This window comes from Sturnira hondurensis, unplaced genomic scaffold, assembly GCF_014824575.4.
Source record: "Sturnira hondurensis isolate 20B ecotype Veracruz unplaced genomic scaffold, ASM1482457v3 Scaffold0008196, whole genome shotgun sequence".
Taxonomy (NCBI): Eukaryota; Metazoa; Chordata; class Mammalia; order Chiroptera; family Phyllostomidae; genus Sturnira; species Sturnira hondurensis.
Genome location: NW_028080827.1, coordinates 20,911,311 through 20,930,431, shown reverse-complemented (window position 1 = coordinate 20,930,431; position 19,121 = coordinate 20,911,311). Strand labels below are relative to the sequence as shown.

Genomic DNA, 19,121 nt, shown 5'->3' with positions numbered 1-19,121 from the left:
CTTGGGTGATGCCTGGAGGCATTTTTGTTTATCACCGCCAGGTAGGATCCACAGAAGCCGAGGGTGATGCTGAAACTCATACAGTGCACATGGCAGCCCCACAGCAAAAAATTATCTGGCCCCGAATGTCAATAGTGCTGAGGTTCAGAAGCCTTGCTGAGGTGAGTGAAAGTGTGAAATTGTATCTGTAGAGACAGATGTGGTCTGTTGTCCCAGAAAGGCAAGGGAACTGTGGCCAGGGAGTTGGCCATCAAGATACTGTGGTGACCAGGAGCAGGTTTGGTAATTTGAAAACATTTTATTTCAATTCTATCCTTGGGAGGCAGCATAAATAATCACAGAAGACCACAAAGGTCAATGGGGAAGAAAAAAAAGCGCAAGAAGTGTGGGGAGGAGGCAATGAGAGCTAACACTGTCCAGCTGTGGGGGTGGGGTGAGCTGCTGCTCTAGCTGGCGAGAGGGTGGGTGGTTCCTGGGGGGAAACCGCAGGGGCCGGGGGTCTTTCCCTGCCCAGGTCACCGGGAGGGGCTTACGAAACCCTGGCCCCTGTGGTGGATGTCCTGCAGGGTGGCCACGGGAAAAGCCGGTGTGGGGCACAACGTGTGCGGCAGATCCAAGTGAATGAGAGTCGGGAGGGCACCCACGTGGTTCCCAGGCCAGATCTCACCCCCCAAACTGTGGTGGTTCTGTGAAGAACAGTGGTTATGGACACTGTGGGTGGTGGGAAATGGAGAAAAAGAGAGAGAAAAAGAAAATGTGTAGAAGGCCAAATGAAGTGTGACATCTCCAAAGAGTCCTGTGACCTCGGGCCACTCCTTAGTTTCTTCATTTACAGAATGGAAAGACTGCTCCCTACCTCCTGGAGCAGATGAGAGACTCCAATGAGATCCGATGTATTGAAGAACCGTGTAAACTTTAAAGTGCTACACCAATGTGAGGGGCTGTGGTCATTCTATGAGCATAAGGCTGAAAGTGGCTGAGATAGAGGTGGGAGACACACACAGAGCATCATCCACTTCGTGAAAGCGAGCAGACCCCTGTGGCGCCTTCTCCAGGGCCCAACTCCCCCTCCTCAGCCTCCACGTTCAGGAGGAAGAGGCCTCATCTCAGAGGGAGTCCCCTTGGGGGGGGGGAACAGGGCAGGGGGGCCAAGGGGATAGAGGGGCACTGAGTGTGAGGGGCCTCAACTGGGCAGTGTGACACATTGGCACTACTGGTGTTGGGCAGACGGTGGAAGTGGCTTCCAGTTCTCATTCCCCACACATACTTGGGCACTGGGGGAGCTGCCAGAGGATTGGCATCTTGATGCAGTGGGAAGGGCCCTGGCCTGGACACCCTAGGACCTGGGTCCACTGTTGACCTGTTGGGTGACTTAGTAAGTCACTTTGCCAGTGCAGCTCTCAGTGCTGGCATTTGTAAAATGGGGACACTGTTCCCTACCCTGCCTGCCTCACTAATTAAATGGGGAAGGAGTATTGCAAGAGCTTTGAAGAGACTCATGGGAAGGCAAGGGGTCATTATGGCCTTGGCGAGCAATCCTCTTAATTCCCTGAAGACAAGAGAGAGGGGGCAAGAGATAGAAAGGAGCGGGGCTGCCTGCAACCCTTGTCAGGCCAATCTGGCTTCCAGGGCTGCTGGGGGAGGGTGGGGGAGGGGAGGGAGAACAGGTGATGCCTGCCATCCAGCCCTTACAGTATGGTCCATCAGGGTGCTGTGAGCCCCAGCAGTGGTGCTGAGAAGTCATGGCAGCAGCCTTCTTTGCAAGGGAAAGGTTCCAGTTCTAAGTCTATGGGGGTCCCAGTTTCCTCCTCTGCTCCCTGGTCTGTGGAGACCACCCCTCAGGGAATCCATGGTCTTGGTCCAGCCAGGAAAGTGGCAGGCAGGGGATGGGTCTCCTGCCAGTGGTGGGTCTCCAGGAGGGGCTGGGACCTTTTATTAGCATGAGGTCAAGAGATCAAAGATCAGCTTCCAGTTCTTGAGGTGGCAGGTGGGGCTCTCCTCCTCAGGCTCTTCCCCAGCTCCTGTCTTGGCTCTGTCTCTGGGGTCACAGGATAAGGGGAAGGTAAGAGACGAGTAGAAACCACGGAGAGATTGGCTTAGAAAGCAGCCCCATGGAGGGCTAACAGTTCTTGGGGCTGTTGCGCAAGTTCTTCAGTTCCAGCTGTAGCTGCCGAATGCGGATGTCCTTCTGGGCCAGCTCCTCTTTCAGCCGCCGAATCTCATCCTGCTGCCGGAAGAACATTCGGAGGAGCTGGGCGGACAGAGAGAGGGGGCCACGGAGGGGCCGGGAGAGAGGAGGTGAGAAGGTGGTTTCCAGAGTGGGCACCCCCGCCCCTCTCCCCTGCTCAGATCCCCATCGTAGCCTCTGCCCGCCTCCCCCAGACCTTCCGCCACCCCACCCCACCCTGTGCTGTCTCAGATGACTGATGTCACCACAGCTCTCAGCTCATGACTCCTACTTTCCCCTGTGAGGCAGAGAGAAGAGACCGACCTGCCCTGGGCCTGACTCGGGATCGCTGAGGAAGGGGGGGGAGCCCACACAGGCCATTTCCCCGAACATCCCAGCCTCACCCTTTTAGGGGTTCAAACCTAACACTTTTAGTTACCGTTCTGCATGGAAACCTTTCTAAAATGTTTGCCTAAGGGGGCTCCGGATACAGAATGGAATCCGGCCTTTTTCCTGCAGACGTGGGACTACCACAGGAGCACCATGGTTTGCGCCAGGCAGTGATCCATGGCTGGCTGGGCACAGGCGAGGGCAGGCCCCGTCTTAGACGACCCCCTGAATTAACCCATCTCTCCGTTTCCTCTGTAAAACAGATAGACAGGCAGCCACAGAACACTGAGGCCTGGAAGGCGTGGCTCCGGGAAGACCCCTCCCTCCCGCTTGAGTTGAAAGTTACTAACAAGCAGTTGGGTTCATCCTCAGACTTCCTGGTGGGAGTTCCATTTGTTCTGGTAATTGCATAATGTGATTAAATAGGTTATAAACTGATGAAGCGCGAGTACAATAAGACAGTTGCTGTTTCTAGAAAACTAAGTTGAATGCTTTAGAAAAATCTTGGTAGAGGTGATGCTAAAAATGCTGCTGCTGAATGAGGTGCAGGTGACGTTCCACAAAACACTGGGGAATTTTCTGTCTCTGGATTGTGTGCGGTGGTTACATGCGCATCAGCACTTTTACACGTTTGTCAAAACTTAGGGAACTGCGCACTACAAAGGATGGATTTTACTGTAGGTGAATCAAACCTCGGTGACATTCCTTTTTAAAGAACTGGGCGAAACTTGGAAAAAACTAGGGCTTTGCTTTCAGATTGACTTTTAAGTGCTTCTTCTATGCAACAGAAATGACACTGGAGGTGAAGTGCGATTTATTTGAGAAAAGCACAGTCCGGCCCAGCCCAGCCAGGGATGTCCTCAAAGAAACGGTCCTGCTTCGAAATGTGTTGAGTGAATGTATTTGTTTTAAATAAAAGTGAGTGGTTTGAAGAATACATCATTTTTATGATTTCTTCTTTTAACTGCCTTTGTTTTTTAAACCAACAAAACAGCCCTGGTTTTGTCTAAGAGAAGATACGTTCTCCGCTCCTACATACTCCTGTGCCTTCCAAATTCTCAACATTTCTTTGTGTAATTTTTCAATGTTTGTTTAGAAAGGCCTCACTGGGGGGTAATCAACACTCCATACTTTCCCTTAATTTAAGTGTGCCATCCAGTGACTTTGGGTGAAGTTACAGAGGAGACCCCCGAATCTCCTCCCCTGGGCCAGCCTGGCCCCGCCGTTATCTCTTCGCACTTAGATCGGAGTGTCTGCTGTTTGCAGCCCCCTATCTAACGGGCTGCTTCCGAGCTGCTGTGAAGACTAAAACGGCGGGTAAAACGGGAGTCAGCAGGCTCTGAGGGACTCTCTTCGCAGGGAGGGCAGTGCACAGGCCTCAGTGTAGGGGGACTGTGGCATCTGTTCTGCCTGCTCAGAGACTCTGCACAACTTTCCTCTGGCTCCTCGGTTCTGATTCTCACGGACGAGTCGATAGCGAGGTGGCGTTCTCTCACCACCAGTCCACGCAGCCTGTTGCACACCAGCGCTAGAACTGAGCCCAGGCTCCCGGTGTGGCCCGCGTGGGCTTGCAAAGCAACTCAGGTGCTTCTACCTTCTCAGAGCACGCAAGAAAATTTGTCTTAGAAAATGCCAAATACATACAAAAGTAGGAAGATTAACACCATGAATCTCCAATTACTCAGCAACCAGCTTCAACGAATGACGTGTGACTGCTTTTCCTGCTTGATATCCACCTATTCTTGGTATTGGCTCCTGCCCACTTCCCTGGCACCACCCCCCTCAGGGGTTATTTTGAAGCAAATCCTATTTATCACATGATTTCAACCAGCCCTGGACATCTCAACATCCCTCTATAACGGCACATAAATATATTGAATAATAATGGCCAGTTTACCTGTCAATTTCCACTTTAAAACTGTGAGGTCCCAGAGGTCAGGAATAGCTTATTTTTATGAGTAACAGTGGTAGGTTGTTGTGACAAGAAACCTTTAAGATTCCCCTCACCCCACGTTATCCCCTGTCCTCACGGTGGACTGGACCTAGCGATTCACTTCGAATAAATAGTATATGGCAGGGGTAATGCGATGTCTTTCCCAAGGTCAGGTTACAAAGAGACTGTGGCCTCCCATCTTGGACACCCTCTCTTCCTCGCTCCAAGGGGAGCCAGTTGCCATGTTATGAGCCGCTCTGTGGACAGGTCCACAGGGCAAGGGCCCGAGCTGGGGAGCACCTCTGGCTGACAGCCCACGAGGAACTGAGACCCCCCGTCCAACAACCTGGGAGGAAACCAGTGCTGCCAGCAACCGTGTGAGTGAACTTGGACGCAGATGAGCCTTCAGATGTGACTGCAGCCTTGGCTGATACTGCATACCCTCGTGAGAGACCTTGAGCCACAGGCACCCATAGACACTATGAGATGATGAATGTTTGTGGGTTTAAGTCACTAGGTTTTAGAGTAATTTGATACATGGCCACAGAGAGCTAATACAGTCAGCTTCTTTGAGCACTTAGCACAGCCAGGAAGAGTGTAGACACTTAGAGATAGAGTATCCCTCTCATGCTCACAGCATTTCATATCCCCATTTTACCATGAGGAAACGGACTTGGGTCAGGAAACTCGCTCAGGCAGAGCCAGGAAGTGGGAGAGCCAGGGTTCACATGCAGGTGGGTCTATGCAGCTATCTCTGCCTCAGCTGCATCAGGCCAAGTGCCTGGCACACGGTGAGCATTCTGCAAGTCCCGACTGAGCTGAGCTGAGCTGTTTGGCACCAGGGACTGAGGGTAGGGTTGGAAAGAGGCGCCTTCGGGGGCAGGGACAAGACCCAGCTACAGCTGCCCCTGAATACTCCCACTGCAAATGGCACAGGGAGCACTTCATAAACACCCAGCATCTTCCACAAAACAGGAAGCTGTGAGATCGCATCAGTGCTCCAAGGCCGGGAAGGAAGGCAGTGCTGGAATGCACGGGACTGGCTTTCCTCTGTGAGGCAGGAATTCATATCTCCTGGAACACCAAGTGCCAGTGACATTCTGGACTGATGCACGAGGAGACTGTGAATCCATGTGTAACTGTGTGGGTCAGTGAATTTGAAGGCTGGAGGAGGGGCATCCATATCCCTGTGATACCCCAGCCTCTCCATATCGGGGTCAGGGTAATGGAAGCCAACACCAGGCTACTTAGGGTGTTTGTTACAGAAAGAAAAAGGCCTCAGAATGGAGCTGGTTTGAAGGCCTGCAGCCTACAGTTGGAATGTCAAGGTCTCACTCTTCCAGGGCCTGTGGAGGAAAGAACTTCTATTCCTTACCTCGTTCTCTGTCCTGGGTGGGACATTTTCTAATAAATCTATTCCATTGACCACAACACTCTTCTTTTCTTTGATAGGAGCCTTAAACACCATTTTTGAGGACTTCTTATAGCCTTCTTTCAAAGACATCAGCACGGGATCTAAGAAAGGCAAGGGACACATTGACAACTGATGCACTGTGAAGTGACAGTCTTTCATTTACCCCATGCTTGACAGTTGGCCAAGGGCGAGGCAAAGTCCCAGCAGGAGCATGTGTGGGGGACACGGGGTGAGCCAGACCGAAGGCAAAGCTCACACAGTCTTGGTCTCTTTTGTGAAGCCCACCCTAACAGTGCTTACCTCGGTTGATGCCTCCCAGCCATTCATCGGGGGTCAGAGCTGGCTCTGTGCCTGGCGTCATGGGGTAAATGTCTTCTTGGTAGGAATCTGACTATAGTGTGGGGAGCAGAAGAGGGAACAGATGGGGGGCTGCTGAGAAAAGCCCTGCTCTCCAGTCAGACTTTTCTCCTCACTGACCTCCAACCATGCTCCCTGTTCTCTTGCCTTCGAGTCTTCGCACTCAGGGTCTCCCACTTGGAATTCCAACCCCGAGCTTATTAGCAGACAAAATTGTTCCCACCTTGGCATGTCCTCCATTCCCCACCCCAGCCAGTCCACAGGAAAAGGGCTCCTTCTTCTGGGCTCCTCGAGGTTTCCAGTCACCGTAGAGCAGGCTAGGGTTCAATATGGGGCCCTTGGGAGCCCTGCCCAGCCCCACTCACCCTCCGAGGCACGATCATGGAGATGGGCTCGATCAGGCCCTTAAGAGTCACCAGCTTGTAGAAGCGGAACACCTCGCAAGCCGACACATCCAGCCCGTGCTTGGGCATGACCCCTGCGGACAGGCACACGTGGTTCTCTGGGGCCCAGGGGATTCTCCCCTTGGTGTCTCTCTTCTGTGATGTCCCCAGCCAGGGGAAAGACCCCAGAGGAGCAATAGCTTTGGAGCAATGACCCATGCAGAGGGCAGGGGGTGGGCTAAGGGCTTCTTGAGTCAGTTCTGTCCCTGGGGGGAGATGACTCAAGCCCTGTGGGCCAGACCTGCCTCACCTAAGTGCATGACTTAGAATTGGAGCCTTGTAGACCTGGAAGAGGCTGCAGAAATATTGAGATTGAATCCATTCTTTTTATAGACAAGACTCTTAAGGGTCAGAAGGGAAGGGGCTTGCCCAAGGTCAAAGAATATTGTCACCGAAAACATCACAGAGCTGAAATGAACTGGCATCTTGAAGCACTGGTGTCCTTGGTCCTCAGAGGGAAAACAGAAGGAAAAACCCCTTTCCCATGCACCCCCGAGATTTAAGTGCAGCGGGACTGCTGTTCCGTCATAGTCCTAGGACTGAGTGCATGTGTGCGTGCACATACTGTCTGTATCTGCACTTCGGCCACACAGTCCCTAACAGCCGCATCTACTGATCGCCTACTGAGGGAGCAGTGCAATGTGGCGTCAGGAACACAAGCTAGGGCGTAGGGCAGACCTCGGTTCTAATCCTGGCTTTGCCCCTCTTTATGACTGGGAGTCCTTGGGCCCAGGATGACCTCTCTGAGCTTCAGGGTCCTTGACTGGCTAGTGGAGGAAGGTAGCAGCCCCTCGTGGGATGGTCAGGGGGCTGAGTGTGAAGAAGCTCATGAACTGCTCAGCATGGTGAAGAGCACATAACGTGTTTCTTTCTCCATGATGGAATGTGAGTTAAGGGCCTACCTCCCCTCAGCTGGAATGGAAGGCTGCTCTTCCAGATAAGAGAGTCCCAGGAGCTGGGCTGGGGGAAGCGGCATAGGTACCAAAGCGGGATCTGGAGCCGGCAGACTGAGTATGAGTTCTGGCTCCACCACTTAACAGCTATGTGATCTGCCTGGGACGACTTATGTAGCACCTCTGAACCTTTGAGAGTGCCCAGTTCATGGCACTGGCTCAACAGTGGCCACAGGTGAGGAGAACGAGAAGCGGGTACCCTTGGCCCGCCCTCTGTCTCCTCCCCAGGTCCTGCTGACTCTACTTCTACACATCTCCTGGATTCCTCCTCCTCTCCCGTAGCCATGCCACCCCCCTAGCTACCCCTGTTTCTTGCCTAGACATTCACAGTGGCCTCCTTCCTGCCCTTTCAAAATCCATGTTCCTAGAGCAATCTTCAACTAAACTTCCAGATCAATCATCTTGTTCCATCTCCTACTCACCCACCCATGAGAAAGAAAACCCTCCAATGTGAGAACCATGTTGGGCCTCAGTCTCCCCTTCTGCAAATAAGAGTGACACAGTCACATCCCTGTGGGCTGCTGATGGACAGAGATGGTGAAGGATGCCCAACACCATGTAAGGATGAGCCAGTCAAGTGGGTGCTGACAGATGGCTGAAGGCCAGCAGGCGGACCTTCACAGGGGCAGTACCTATAGGTTCTATTCTGACTTGCCCATGGGCTGAAGCCTTCTGAGTCTGATAGTTTATTGGGGCTGGGGAGTAACCCATGAGCCAAATGTCCAGTCTCTTGTTCTACAGTGTAATAGTCATACAGTGTCTTGACTCCTTACCAAGGCCTTTTTGTGGGGCTGGAGAGCGGAACTCCATGAGGTAACTCAGGTACGGCTTCTCTGTGCTGATCTCATAGTACCGGATGTTTCCATCACCCTTTGGGCAAAGAGAGAGGGAAGAGAGGAAGATTGAGGGAGAGGGGAGGACTGAGTAGCCCTGGTCCAGGCATCTGCTGGAGACAGCCTCTGCTGTGCCTCCAAGGTGGTCCAAGACCAGGGAGGCCTGGCCTTTAGGCCCCTGGTGGGCCTGCCACAGGGAACTTGCCAGGGGTGATGGTGGTGGTGCTGCTGCTGGTGTGTGTGTATAATAGGTTGCTTTTCTGACAAACAGGCCATGTTTGTCAGAAATCTCCTGGCAGGTGCCTCAAATTCCATCATTAGTCACAATCTTCTACACTTCAGGCTCAGATCCTTATTCCAACGTAAAACCCTCTCCAGTTCACCTCTGAAGGAATTCTTCGCCATTGACACTTCAGTAAGAATAAGTGTCCGACTTAAGGGTAGGTTTCAATGGAAGAGAGGGAGACCCCAGGCTGGATTTGGTGAAGGCCCAAGAGGCTAGGCTGGCTCTTCTTAGGGGAGTGGGGGAGGAGCAGAGGCGCGATGGGGGTGGGGGGTCTCCCACAGGCCCGCCCCCATCCTCTACTACCTTTCCAGCCAGGTAGAGCATGTGGGTGTCGGCGTCATAGAAAGGGAACAGGAGGCCGGAGAGCCCGTCAATTTCTTCCTCGATCAGAGGCATGGACAGGTCCTCCTGCGGGGAGAGGGCCAGGATCAGCCTATGTCTGGGAGGACAGCACCTCACCTTCCCAAACTCCAGCGCAGTCCCCAGAGCTACCGCCCTTTATGTCACCACCCGGCCTCCCTGCGGCTGACCTGGTCCCAGAGGGCAATTTGTCTTGTGTTCCACCTGGAGACCCCCGTCGTGAGAAGCCGCTTCATGTTGCCCAGGAACACCACCCGGTTCACTCTGTGGTTTTTGCAGCTGGCCTCCTGGGGGGACAGAAAGAGGTGGTGAGCCAGGGCCCAGGCACCAGGGTCCTGTAGTGGGCTGAACTGGGTCGCCCAGAAGACACATCCATGTCTTAATCCCTGGAATTTGTGGATGTTTCCTTATTTGGAAAAAGAGACTTTGCAGATGTAATGTTAAGAGCCTTAAGATAGAGGGATCCCCTGGATTATCCAAGTGGGCCCTAAATGCTGTCACAAGAGCCCTTAGATCAGGTATAAGGAGGCTGCAGAGATAAGAAGGTGAAGTGACTGTGGAGGCAGAGCTTGGAGAGATGTGACCACAAGCCAAGGAAGCCAGCAGCCATCAGGAGCTGGAGGAGGCAGGAAAAGATTCTCCCCCAGCGCCTCGGGAGGGAGTGTGTCTGATGACAGAACTCTGGCCTCCAGAACTGGGAGAGAACCTACTCCTCTTGTTGTGAGCCACCCGAGTGTGGTAATTTGTTACAGGAGCCCCAGGAAACACATGCAGGGGCCAAGGGGCAGTGGAGCCCTGAGACTGGGACACAGGCCTCTCTGCCTTGTCACAGACAGGGGAGGGGCAGGAAAGTGGGGAGCTAAGGTTGACCAAGTCCTGGGCAGGGCCTGCAACGCCCCAGTGCCAGGTGCTCTCAGCAGGGCTTCCCTTTTAACCTGCAGAGCAATACCTACTGGCAGGAACCTCGGAGGGTGAGGAACCTGAGGCTCAGGAGGACAGGGGCTCACGCTGGCTCGCTTCACCAGGGGCTCCTACAAAGCCATCCTCTACCTCTTCTCCTGCCTCCCAACTCATGACACTTTCTTTTCCTGCCAATACACAACCGTCCTCTGCCAGCATGAGTCAGCATCAGGTAGAAAACATAGGCTGGCGAGCAGTGCAAAGACCCAGGCTGGGTCACCTGCGCTGGATTTCAGTCCCAAGTTCTGTCAGAAGAAGCGTAACCCTCCCCCCTTCTGGGCTCCTGTCCATGGCTGTGAGGTGGAGGCCGGGTTCTCTGCTCTCTGACACCTTTTTCTGTTCGGCATGGGCTCTTGGGTCCACCTGGCTGGGACTGAATTCTAGCTCCTCCCTGACTGTGACATTCAAGCCTCTACCTTCTCCAAGGCTCAGAGCTCCCGTGTGCGAAATGGGGAGAGCCACAGGACCCACCTCGGAGGACTGTCAGCAGCACTAAGTAATGAAACGATGTGGGGCCCGTGACCCACCATATGCCGCACGGTGGATTCTGGATCCGTGCTGCCCATGATGCTACTGCTGGGGAGTTACTGTCTGCAGAAGTAGCGGCGGGCACCTCTCCAGCCTCACAGTAGTGGACTCCTCCAAGATGAACACAACCAGATCACCCCCAACCTTTTCTAGGGTAGTAGGTAAATCTCAAATTCAGCCCAAATTTTCTGCCCCACCTCAGTGACGGGCATGCCTCAGGTGCTCTGGGAATGTCCATTTCCTATTTCCAAATGGCATCTCAACCCTTCTTCACAGTCGAGACCCAGGAGACTAAAAAACCAAAACTGGAGTTAAGTTCACTATCTACCTCCTCACTTGGAGTTGTCCCTGGGGCTGGCAGCCTCAGCCATTCTGCCATGCTTGTCCCACACAGGTGGCTGGGCAGTGAATCCAAATCCCCTCCTCCTGGACCCACAGTGAGCCTCACCGCCATACCCAAGTAGTCACATGCTGAAGGGTGGCGCCAGCTCAGTCCCCAGAGCAGGTCAGAAGAACACCACCTGGGGATCGAGTGCAGCGGACAAGAAAGGGTCCTAAAGCCCCTCCTCACCCAGAACAGGGCAGGGCTCCTGGGAGCTGAGAAGGGCCCAGACCTGGATGGTCAGCAGAGGTGGCTGGCCAGATGCCTGGGAGAGGGGAGCTGGCTCGGCCTTTCCCCGGTCCTGGCTGGAAGCTAGACCCCAGGCCCCAGTACCTTCCTTTCCCCTCAAAAAAGTGGGGCTTCACCTGCAGAACACGGCCTGAGCGGGGCTCAATCACGCGCAGCTTCTTGTCCTTGCACGTGGTGGTGAGCAGGCTGCCGTCGGTGTTGAAGGACATGCAGAGGATCACGTCCGAGTGGCAGTCGATCATCTTCACAGGCTCACCCACGTCCAGGTTCCAGATGAGGACCTGAGACAGCAGACGAGCAGAAGTCAGGGTCAGCCCTCTGCTGCTGTCACAGGGCGCCTGTCCCTGTTCCACACCCAGTGGTCCCAGGAGAGATGCCCGTGCAGGGTCCGAGTGCACTGACTGGGATGAAGGATGCTGTTGTTGAGTTCTGTATAAAAGGCTGATGTGTCCCCATCACACAAATCCACCACTATCCTCGGGCAGATCCCAGCTCCAGCCTGGGCTCAGTTTCTGCCACTACCAAGAAGGGTAAATGTTCCTTGCCAGGTTCCAGTGGCTGGCACACCACTTTTGAGGGCCTGCCTGGGGGTGGGGGCTGGGCTCCATTCTCTTCCCTCCAGCAGCTCTGGTTGCTCCCTTTTCCCCCACCAGGAGAGTGTGGGCGCGGAGTGGCCTTCACTTCCAGTCCATCAACACCAGAGAAGGCAGTACGGATGCCTCCGGCCTCTGTGGACCCCAGGAATGATGGGGTGCACAGAAGATGCTCAGTTGTGTGTAGTGAATGAAGAAATGAACAGATGAGACAATACTGGTTACCACGCTCAGGAAAGTAACAGTGCTTCCAACAGGCCCCCACAGATGCCCTTCTCTCTCCTTCCGCATGCCCTCAGCCTGCCGGGCTGCCTACCTTGTAGTCATAGCCGGCACTGAACAGGATGTTGTTGGTGGTGGGGTGCCACTCCACCAGCCCCACGCGCCGGCTGTGCCCATGCAGCTCCAGGAGAGCCTCCGTCATGTTCCGCTTCAGCCCGCCCTCGGGGATCTCCCAGATCCGCACCTGCAGGGGAACGGAGCGGGGTGTGGAGGGTCTAAGCTGGGTGGGCAGGGCAGAGAGAGGCCCCGATGGTCTCTCCCTCTGACATCAGGCTTTCTGAGACCTGCCTGGTGAGCCATCTCAGGGCCAGGGCGGTGGGCAGAGCTGAGTGAAGCCTGCACAGAGGTTCAAGGGTATGATGAGAGAGGAAAGAGGCCATCTCCTCTCTTCCTGTGGGAGGGTTTTCTCCGAGAAGTCTCTGCAGACCTCAGCAACGATTATCACTGGCTTGTTAATGTTATGGACTAGCCAGGCCCAGAGGCCCCCACATTGATAGCTTCGAGCCCGTGTTGAATTAAAGAGCCTGTCTCTGCTTCCCTTCCCACAGCCTTCTAAGAGATCTGCCTTCAGCCCCAGCTCCTCTGATTGTACCATATGGCCTTGTCCCCCTCTCTGTCTCCAACCCAGGATGGACACCTGAGCAGAGGGAACCACTCTGGGAGGCTGGGAAGCCCAGAGCCCCTGCTGAGACGTGGTAAACCAAGGGGCAGAGATCCTGATTAGGTGTTGGAGCCTGAGCGGAAGAGACGGGCAGAGCCTGGAGGCAGCTGCTATTTCTAGGCTCCCGGGTGCTGACAGAAACGCAGAAAAGATGATCTGCAGAGAGGAGGCGGGGACTCACCGAGAAGCAGAGAAAAGAGACCACACCCCCAAGTATTTACAGCTGCCCTGGTGGGCTTGCTTTTCAAGCTAAGCAGGCTGTGCAGAGTTCCAACGGTTTTATCTATAGATGGAGGGGGGTGGGGGGTGGGGAATCTTTGCCTGGCCTCGCCTACTGGCAGAATAAAAGAGATACTGCTTGTGAAACTTGGTAAACTGTCAAGTTCTCTGCAGTAAGAAGGATTATAATTCTTGTTCTAATTGTTGTTATTAGCATCATTAATGCTGTTTATTATGATCTGGCTGGTGAAGAGAAAGAACTCTTGTGACTAGAACTTAGGACACTTTTAAAACAAACCTTTTGAAAATCTGAGCTCCACCCTTACTAGTAAGGGGGAAAACAGCTCTGAGGTACCACTTACAATCTCCTTAAACAGCCGACCGAAAACTGACTTCTACTGTAGTGTAACCAGTGTTGGTACGGTCAGAAATCAGAGTCATCTTCAGTAGGGACCATAAAGATAGTTATATTATGTTCTTTGACTTAGTGACTTCACTCTTAAATTCCAATATAAGCAAAAATCTTTATGTATGATATGTTCATGGTAACACCATCAATACAGAAAATTTAGAAACATTCTACATGACCAACCCGAGGGGAACTGTTTAATATGTCATATCAATGTGGAATATTAGCCGCTTGATTATAACTCTGAAGGCTCTGAATAAACACAGACAGCACGTTACAGAAAGCCAGTCCCAGGCAGTCTCTGGGGCAGGGGAGCGAAGCTGGGAACTGAGGGTGCTCCGAAGGGAACTCGCTTGGCAGGCTCCCCTCCTCGGCACTTGGCCCTCCGACTACAAAAATATTTCCCACTCGCGTGTCCCCCTGAAGACCCGGCTCTGCATATGCAGGTGTGGGAGCCATCAGGGAGACGAAGGTGGGTCCAGTGGAGGACTGGGAGCACCTTTAGGCGTACTATTCTCTGTTTCAAAAACATACTTGGGAAAAGTGAGTAATTAGAAGACAGTTGAATGTTTCCCCATCCTCTCCACCCTCTCTGTCATGTTACTCCAGCTCTGCAGCTAACCCCGGCACTCCCAAAGAGCCCTGCAGGGTGGCAGGCCCGGGGGAGGGAGGTGACACAAACGGGGCCTAGCAGGCCCAGGGTCCTATCCCTGGCGGCACTGTGTGAGCGCCTTCTGGGATGACATCCAATCTGGGAATGGTCGGAGGACGGAGTGGGGCCCCAGGTAGACGACTCAGCAGTTACTGAGGAGACATATTACTCTTGTCCCCAAATGTACCAGAGAAAGGTGACCCTTGAAGAGAGGAGACTAATGTTTGTGTTAGACACATACACACACACCACGGAGCACATGAATAACATACCACACACACACATTTCTTTCTTTTTTACACAAAGGAATATTATTATACATGTACTTCTACAACTTGCTTTTCTCATGTCACAGTGGATGGGGGCTTCTTTCCACATCACCACATATGATCTACCTTTATCTTTTGAAGTGGCCACAGGGACATCTGCCGGGTGATTGTGCCACAGTGGATTTAGTCATCCCCTAACAACGAACACTTGGCTGCTGCCCACTTTTCCACGATCACAATCCAGTCTCCCACGACAGCCCTGGATTACAAGTCTGTGCATGGCTGTGAGCGTTTCTGCAGGACTAATGCTTAGAAGTGTTTTGTTGTAGTTACTGGAAAATTGGTCCCCAAACTGTTCCAGTTTTCTCCAACAGACTCTGCTTCTTTACTTGTGCCTCTAAAATTGTATTTTCAAAACTGGGTTTTTGCCCATTGGATCAAAAGTGCCACCTCATTGTTGTTTGGATTTGCATTTCTTTGATTCTTAGAAATACAAGTCTCCCTCCCCACCCCCCCACTGTTGTTTGCAGTTGGGAAGCTTGAGAAGCTTTCAGACTCAAGGGGATGAGACTGTAAGCGGTAGAATGATGGCCAGTGTGGAGGCATTCGGGGGAGAGGATCCTGTCTGTGGACACCTCACGCTGCCTCTTCAGGACGGCGGACATGGACACAAGGTCAGTCAGACTGAGGCAGGAGGGTGCTCTCTGGTCTTTGAAGAAGATCTTTGAAAGAGAGTTGAGCCTCATTACTTCCACACCTGCCTCTCATGAACCAGGCCCTTGTCGGCCAACAGGATGGGTGCTAAGCTTGCCCTGTGCCTGCCCTTGAGCAGCGGATAGTAGGTCTGATGCACTAGAGCACCCACCAGGGTGTAGAGTGGGGCACTTGAATCCTGTCTTGCAGGTGATGGGTGGGAGGGTTGGAAAGAAGCAGGGTTAAAGAAGGGGATGTCAACCCAGGTTTGAAAAGACAGGTTGGCCCTGGCCCTGTAGGTCAGTTGGTTGGCGTGTCGTCCCCTTATGGTAAGGTTGTGGGTTCAATCCCCAGTCAAGGCACATATAGGAATCAACCAATGAATGCATATATAAGTGGAAAATAAAAGTCAATGTTTCTTTCCTTCTCTCACATCAATTACAAAAAACGGGTTGGGCTGTGGGTAAGGGCAGGGAGACAGGAAAATGATCCGTGTATGTGGGTTCAGGCACAGTGTAGGGGAGACCGCAGGTTGGTCAGCCTGGCTCCTGTGCGGCAGGCTGGCAGCTGGCAGAGGAGGCCAGAGGCCAAGTGTGTCCCACCTGGTCACTGGGGCTCAAAAGAATGCTTCTTGGGTGGAATCTCACAAAAATTCCTTTCCCAGAACAGCCTAATTCCTGAGCAGCCAGCTAACCAGCTAACAGAGGTGTCCCTGGATTTCGTCACATGCCAGGTTAAGGTAGAGACACAGGGAAGCTGTGAAGTGAGGGTCCACCCAGGCTGTAATCCCACTGACTGGTTGGATGACCTTGGACAAGCCAGTTAAGCTCCCTGAGGGTCACGCTCCTCATCTAGATGATGAGTTGAGATGTGTGTACCTTTTGAAGGTGCATGAGTTAGAGTAAACTGGGCTCAGAGGCCTCATGAGTCTGAGCCTTGGTTTGGGAGACAGCTCTGGCTAGAAACCAACTGGCTTTGCCAAGAGGGCAGGTAGGGCAGGTCTTGTCCACACCCAGGCTCAGCCCCAGACTGGGTCCACATCCTGTGGCATAAAGGGCTGCAAGGGAGAAGCCACGGGCTGTTTTCACCAATAACTGCTGGAGTAGTGTCCCAGGTAGGGCTGGGGGACCCTGATGAAAAACGTCCCACAGCAGGGAAAGAGGTTCCTTATCCCCGTTTGGTATCAGCCACTCCCCACCCCTGCCCCCAGGGCCCTGGTTTTCCATGCACACATTGAGTCTGTGGGCGTTGATCTTCCAAACTGTCCTGCTGTTGACATCATTGAATGTATCTCTGGGGGAAGAGACTAACGCTGTTCGATCCACCACTCAGCAAAAAGTTGGCGTCACGTGCTCTAGGAGCTAAGAGGAGGACCTGAAGTTCACAGCAGGTTTAAGAGCTGGAAAAGGAATTCCAATCCCTTAGTATTCAAGGAATTTGCTGGAGGAAAAGAATGGATGGGTGTGGGAGGAACACGGTGGGTCTGCCCAGAAGTTGCTCTGGGAGCTTACTTCAATTGAACAGGAAACCCAGCAGGGTCTGCCAAACCGGATTTCTGAAAGGAATGGGAGGGGGAAAGTGGCAGAAACATTCTCTCTAGCAAGCCAGCTGTGCCTGACACCGTCCGTTCCTAGGTCCGTGGGTCAGAGCCCTGTTTACCTCAGTTACAGTCATCCAACAAAATATGCTCAGTCCTGCCCTGTGTCACACACTTTAGATCTCAGGGTGTGGTTCTTGGTTTCAAGTAGCTCCCAGTCTTGTAAGGGAGACAGCAAACTCCTGCAGACCAGGCTAAGGCAAGGCAGCTGATAAGGACTGTTAACTGAGCTGCAAAACCAGTGTCTCTGCACTCGGAGGAGGGAGACGCTGGCTGGCAGAGAGCGCTTTGTGGTCTGACAAGTTCCACTGAAATCCAGGCTCTGAGCCCTGGCTGGGGTGGCTCAGTGGATTGAGCTGCAGCCTGAGAACCAAAGGGTTGCTTGTTCAACTCCCAGTTAGGGCACATGCCTGGGTTGCCAGCCAGGTTCCCAGTAGGGGGCGCATGAGAGGCAACCATACATTGATGTTTCTCTCACTCCCTTTCTTCCCAACTTCCCCTCTGTCTAAAAATAAATAAAAATATCTTTTAAAAACCATGGAAATTAACACAATTCATATTTTTAAAATATCCAGGCTCTGAACTTATTGGCTGTGAGACTTCAGCCAAGTCACTTAGCCTCTGTCAGCCTCAGTCTTCTCATCTGTGAGAATAATTATACCTATAGTTATAGTTGCTATGAAGACTAAGTGAAGATACAATATGTGTCCTACCAAGTAGATTATTATGCACTTAGTAGTACTTTGCTTAATATTAAAAATCATATAAGAGATTTATATAGGTCAAATTTGAGATGCGATTTATATTTTTCATGTGCACTTGGCCAAACCCTGTATAGTCAATGTGTATGGTATAAAGTTGGTCTCCATTTTACAGAATACAGCACATACGTCCCCTTTTTAAAATTATGATGTGATTATGAAGGTGTCTAGTCGGGCCTCTCTCTGCTTTTGACAAATTGAGGGCCAGGGCTGCTGGGAAGGAGGGCCCTCGTCTGGCGAGGCCTCCTCAGGGCCTCTGACGACATCGTTCCTGCAGGCAAGAGCACGCAGTGTCGGGGGACTGCTTGTCACGCAGCTACAGCAAATAGCGCCCACTGCCTGTGTCTGTGGTACAGCAGCCCAGAGAAGAAGCTGAGGTGCGCCCGGGTCCTACGTAGCTGGGAGAAGACATAGATACTTAGCACTCCAACTACTTAGTCCTTACTTATTAAAAGCACTCTATTTGGAGCAGTGTGGGGGGAAACAGGAAAGTATACAGTATGGGTTCTGCCCTCTGGAAGCATCTGATGTGGCTACACTACATGGCACAGAGGTCGGCCCGAGGATTTCCATCCCACCCCTCTGTGGATACAATGCCTGGGTCCACGGTCACGGCAATGCTCATGTCTTCTACAAGGAGAAGAGAGAACTGTGAGGGTCTTTCCCAGAGTCAGGAGGCTCCTGGGACTCTCCCCTCCCCTCATTTCTTGCCAATTATTCTGTTTCTTACTAGAAACTGATCTAAACAAGTCACTTTGTCATCACTCATCAGATAGAATCTCAAAGTCTACCCTCATGTTGGTATCTTCTGACCACCTAACTGTTTCCCAAAGTGAGAAACAAACCACTTCAAACCCAGGGAGGTGCGAGAGGCCACCTGAGTGTCCAGAAGGAAGGGCGACTGAGCGTCTACTGCTGACGGTCTCATGAGGTGGCTGCTGGGGGTTTAAATGAAATGGTAAATGTGGAGCCAGACACGTGGAGGATCTGTGCTACCTCTCTCTGTTATTATTGCTACTATTATTGTTATCATTGTTATTATTTTCATTATGATTCCTCTTATTTACATAGAAAAGGAAATAAGGCACAGAGAGGTTGGGAAACATGCCCCATGTGGCACAGCCAGGAAGAGAGGAGCCGAGACTCCAACACAGGCTTGGAATCAGGCAAACCACCCTGTGCCTCTCTTCTGCATCCCTGCCCTTGCTCGATCCCTTCCTTCTCCCCTGGCTGGGATCTGACAACCTGGGTAGGGCATGGTCTGTCCTGCTCATCTATTCTAGGAGGCTCCCTGGCCCCAGGGAGGCAGGGTGGCAGGTGGCTTCTGGCTGCCCCTGGCGGAGCCCCATCCCTCCCCCAGCGAATCATCTCTGAGGAGGGTGGGGTGAGATGAGGTGGCTGAGGGCAGCCGCTGGGGAGGAGCACCGGGATAGAGGGCAAAGGAAAGGTGCTGAGCTGGGCCCACCAGGGAGAGGGGCCTGCCTCCCTCTCCCTCCTCCTTCACTCTCCTGAGAACACTCCCTCCTCTCCTCGGGATGTCCCAAAACTCTCCCTTCTCTCCCACCTTAAGGAACAGAAGGGTCTAGTCTAGGAACCTGTCTAAAGGACCCATGGTCAAGGACAACAGGGTGGGGACTGACTGAGGGAGGTCAGGGGTGGGCGGGGCAGGGGAGAGCAATGGGGTAAAACTGGGACAGCTATAATAGAACAACAGTAAAATAAAAAAATAA

At 52.7% G+C, this 19,121-nt stretch overlaps 1 protein-coding gene across 3 annotated transcripts in view; it reads right to left on the bottom strand.

Annotated features, from left to right (window-relative positions):
* Positions 1-412: 412 nt before the first annotated feature.
* The window catches only part of CORO2B (coronin 2B), a 121,533-nt gene continuing 102,824 nt past the window's right edge, over positions 413-19,121 (bottom strand). For all 3 annotated transcript variants that reach the window (XM_037054225.1, XM_037054226.1, XM_037054227.1), the window contains exons 4-12: positions 12,165-12,314; positions 11,372-11,536; positions 9,307-9,423; positions 9,080-9,184; positions 8,431-8,527; positions 6,627-6,739; positions 6,205-6,295; positions 5,866-6,005; positions 413-2,251 (exon numbers count right to left, since the gene is read on the bottom strand). In XM_037054225.1, the coding sequence (XP_036910120.1) occupies positions 2,120-2,251; positions 5,866-6,005; positions 6,205-6,295; positions 6,627-6,739; positions 8,431-8,527; positions 9,080-9,184; positions 9,307-9,423; positions 11,372-11,536; positions 12,165-12,314 (1,110 nt within the window). In that variant the 3' untranslated portion in view covers positions 413-2,119. The remainder of the gene's footprint in view (positions 2,252-5,865; positions 6,006-6,204; positions 6,296-6,626; positions 6,740-8,430; positions 8,528-9,079; positions 9,185-9,306; positions 9,424-11,371; positions 11,537-12,164; positions 12,315-19,121) is intronic.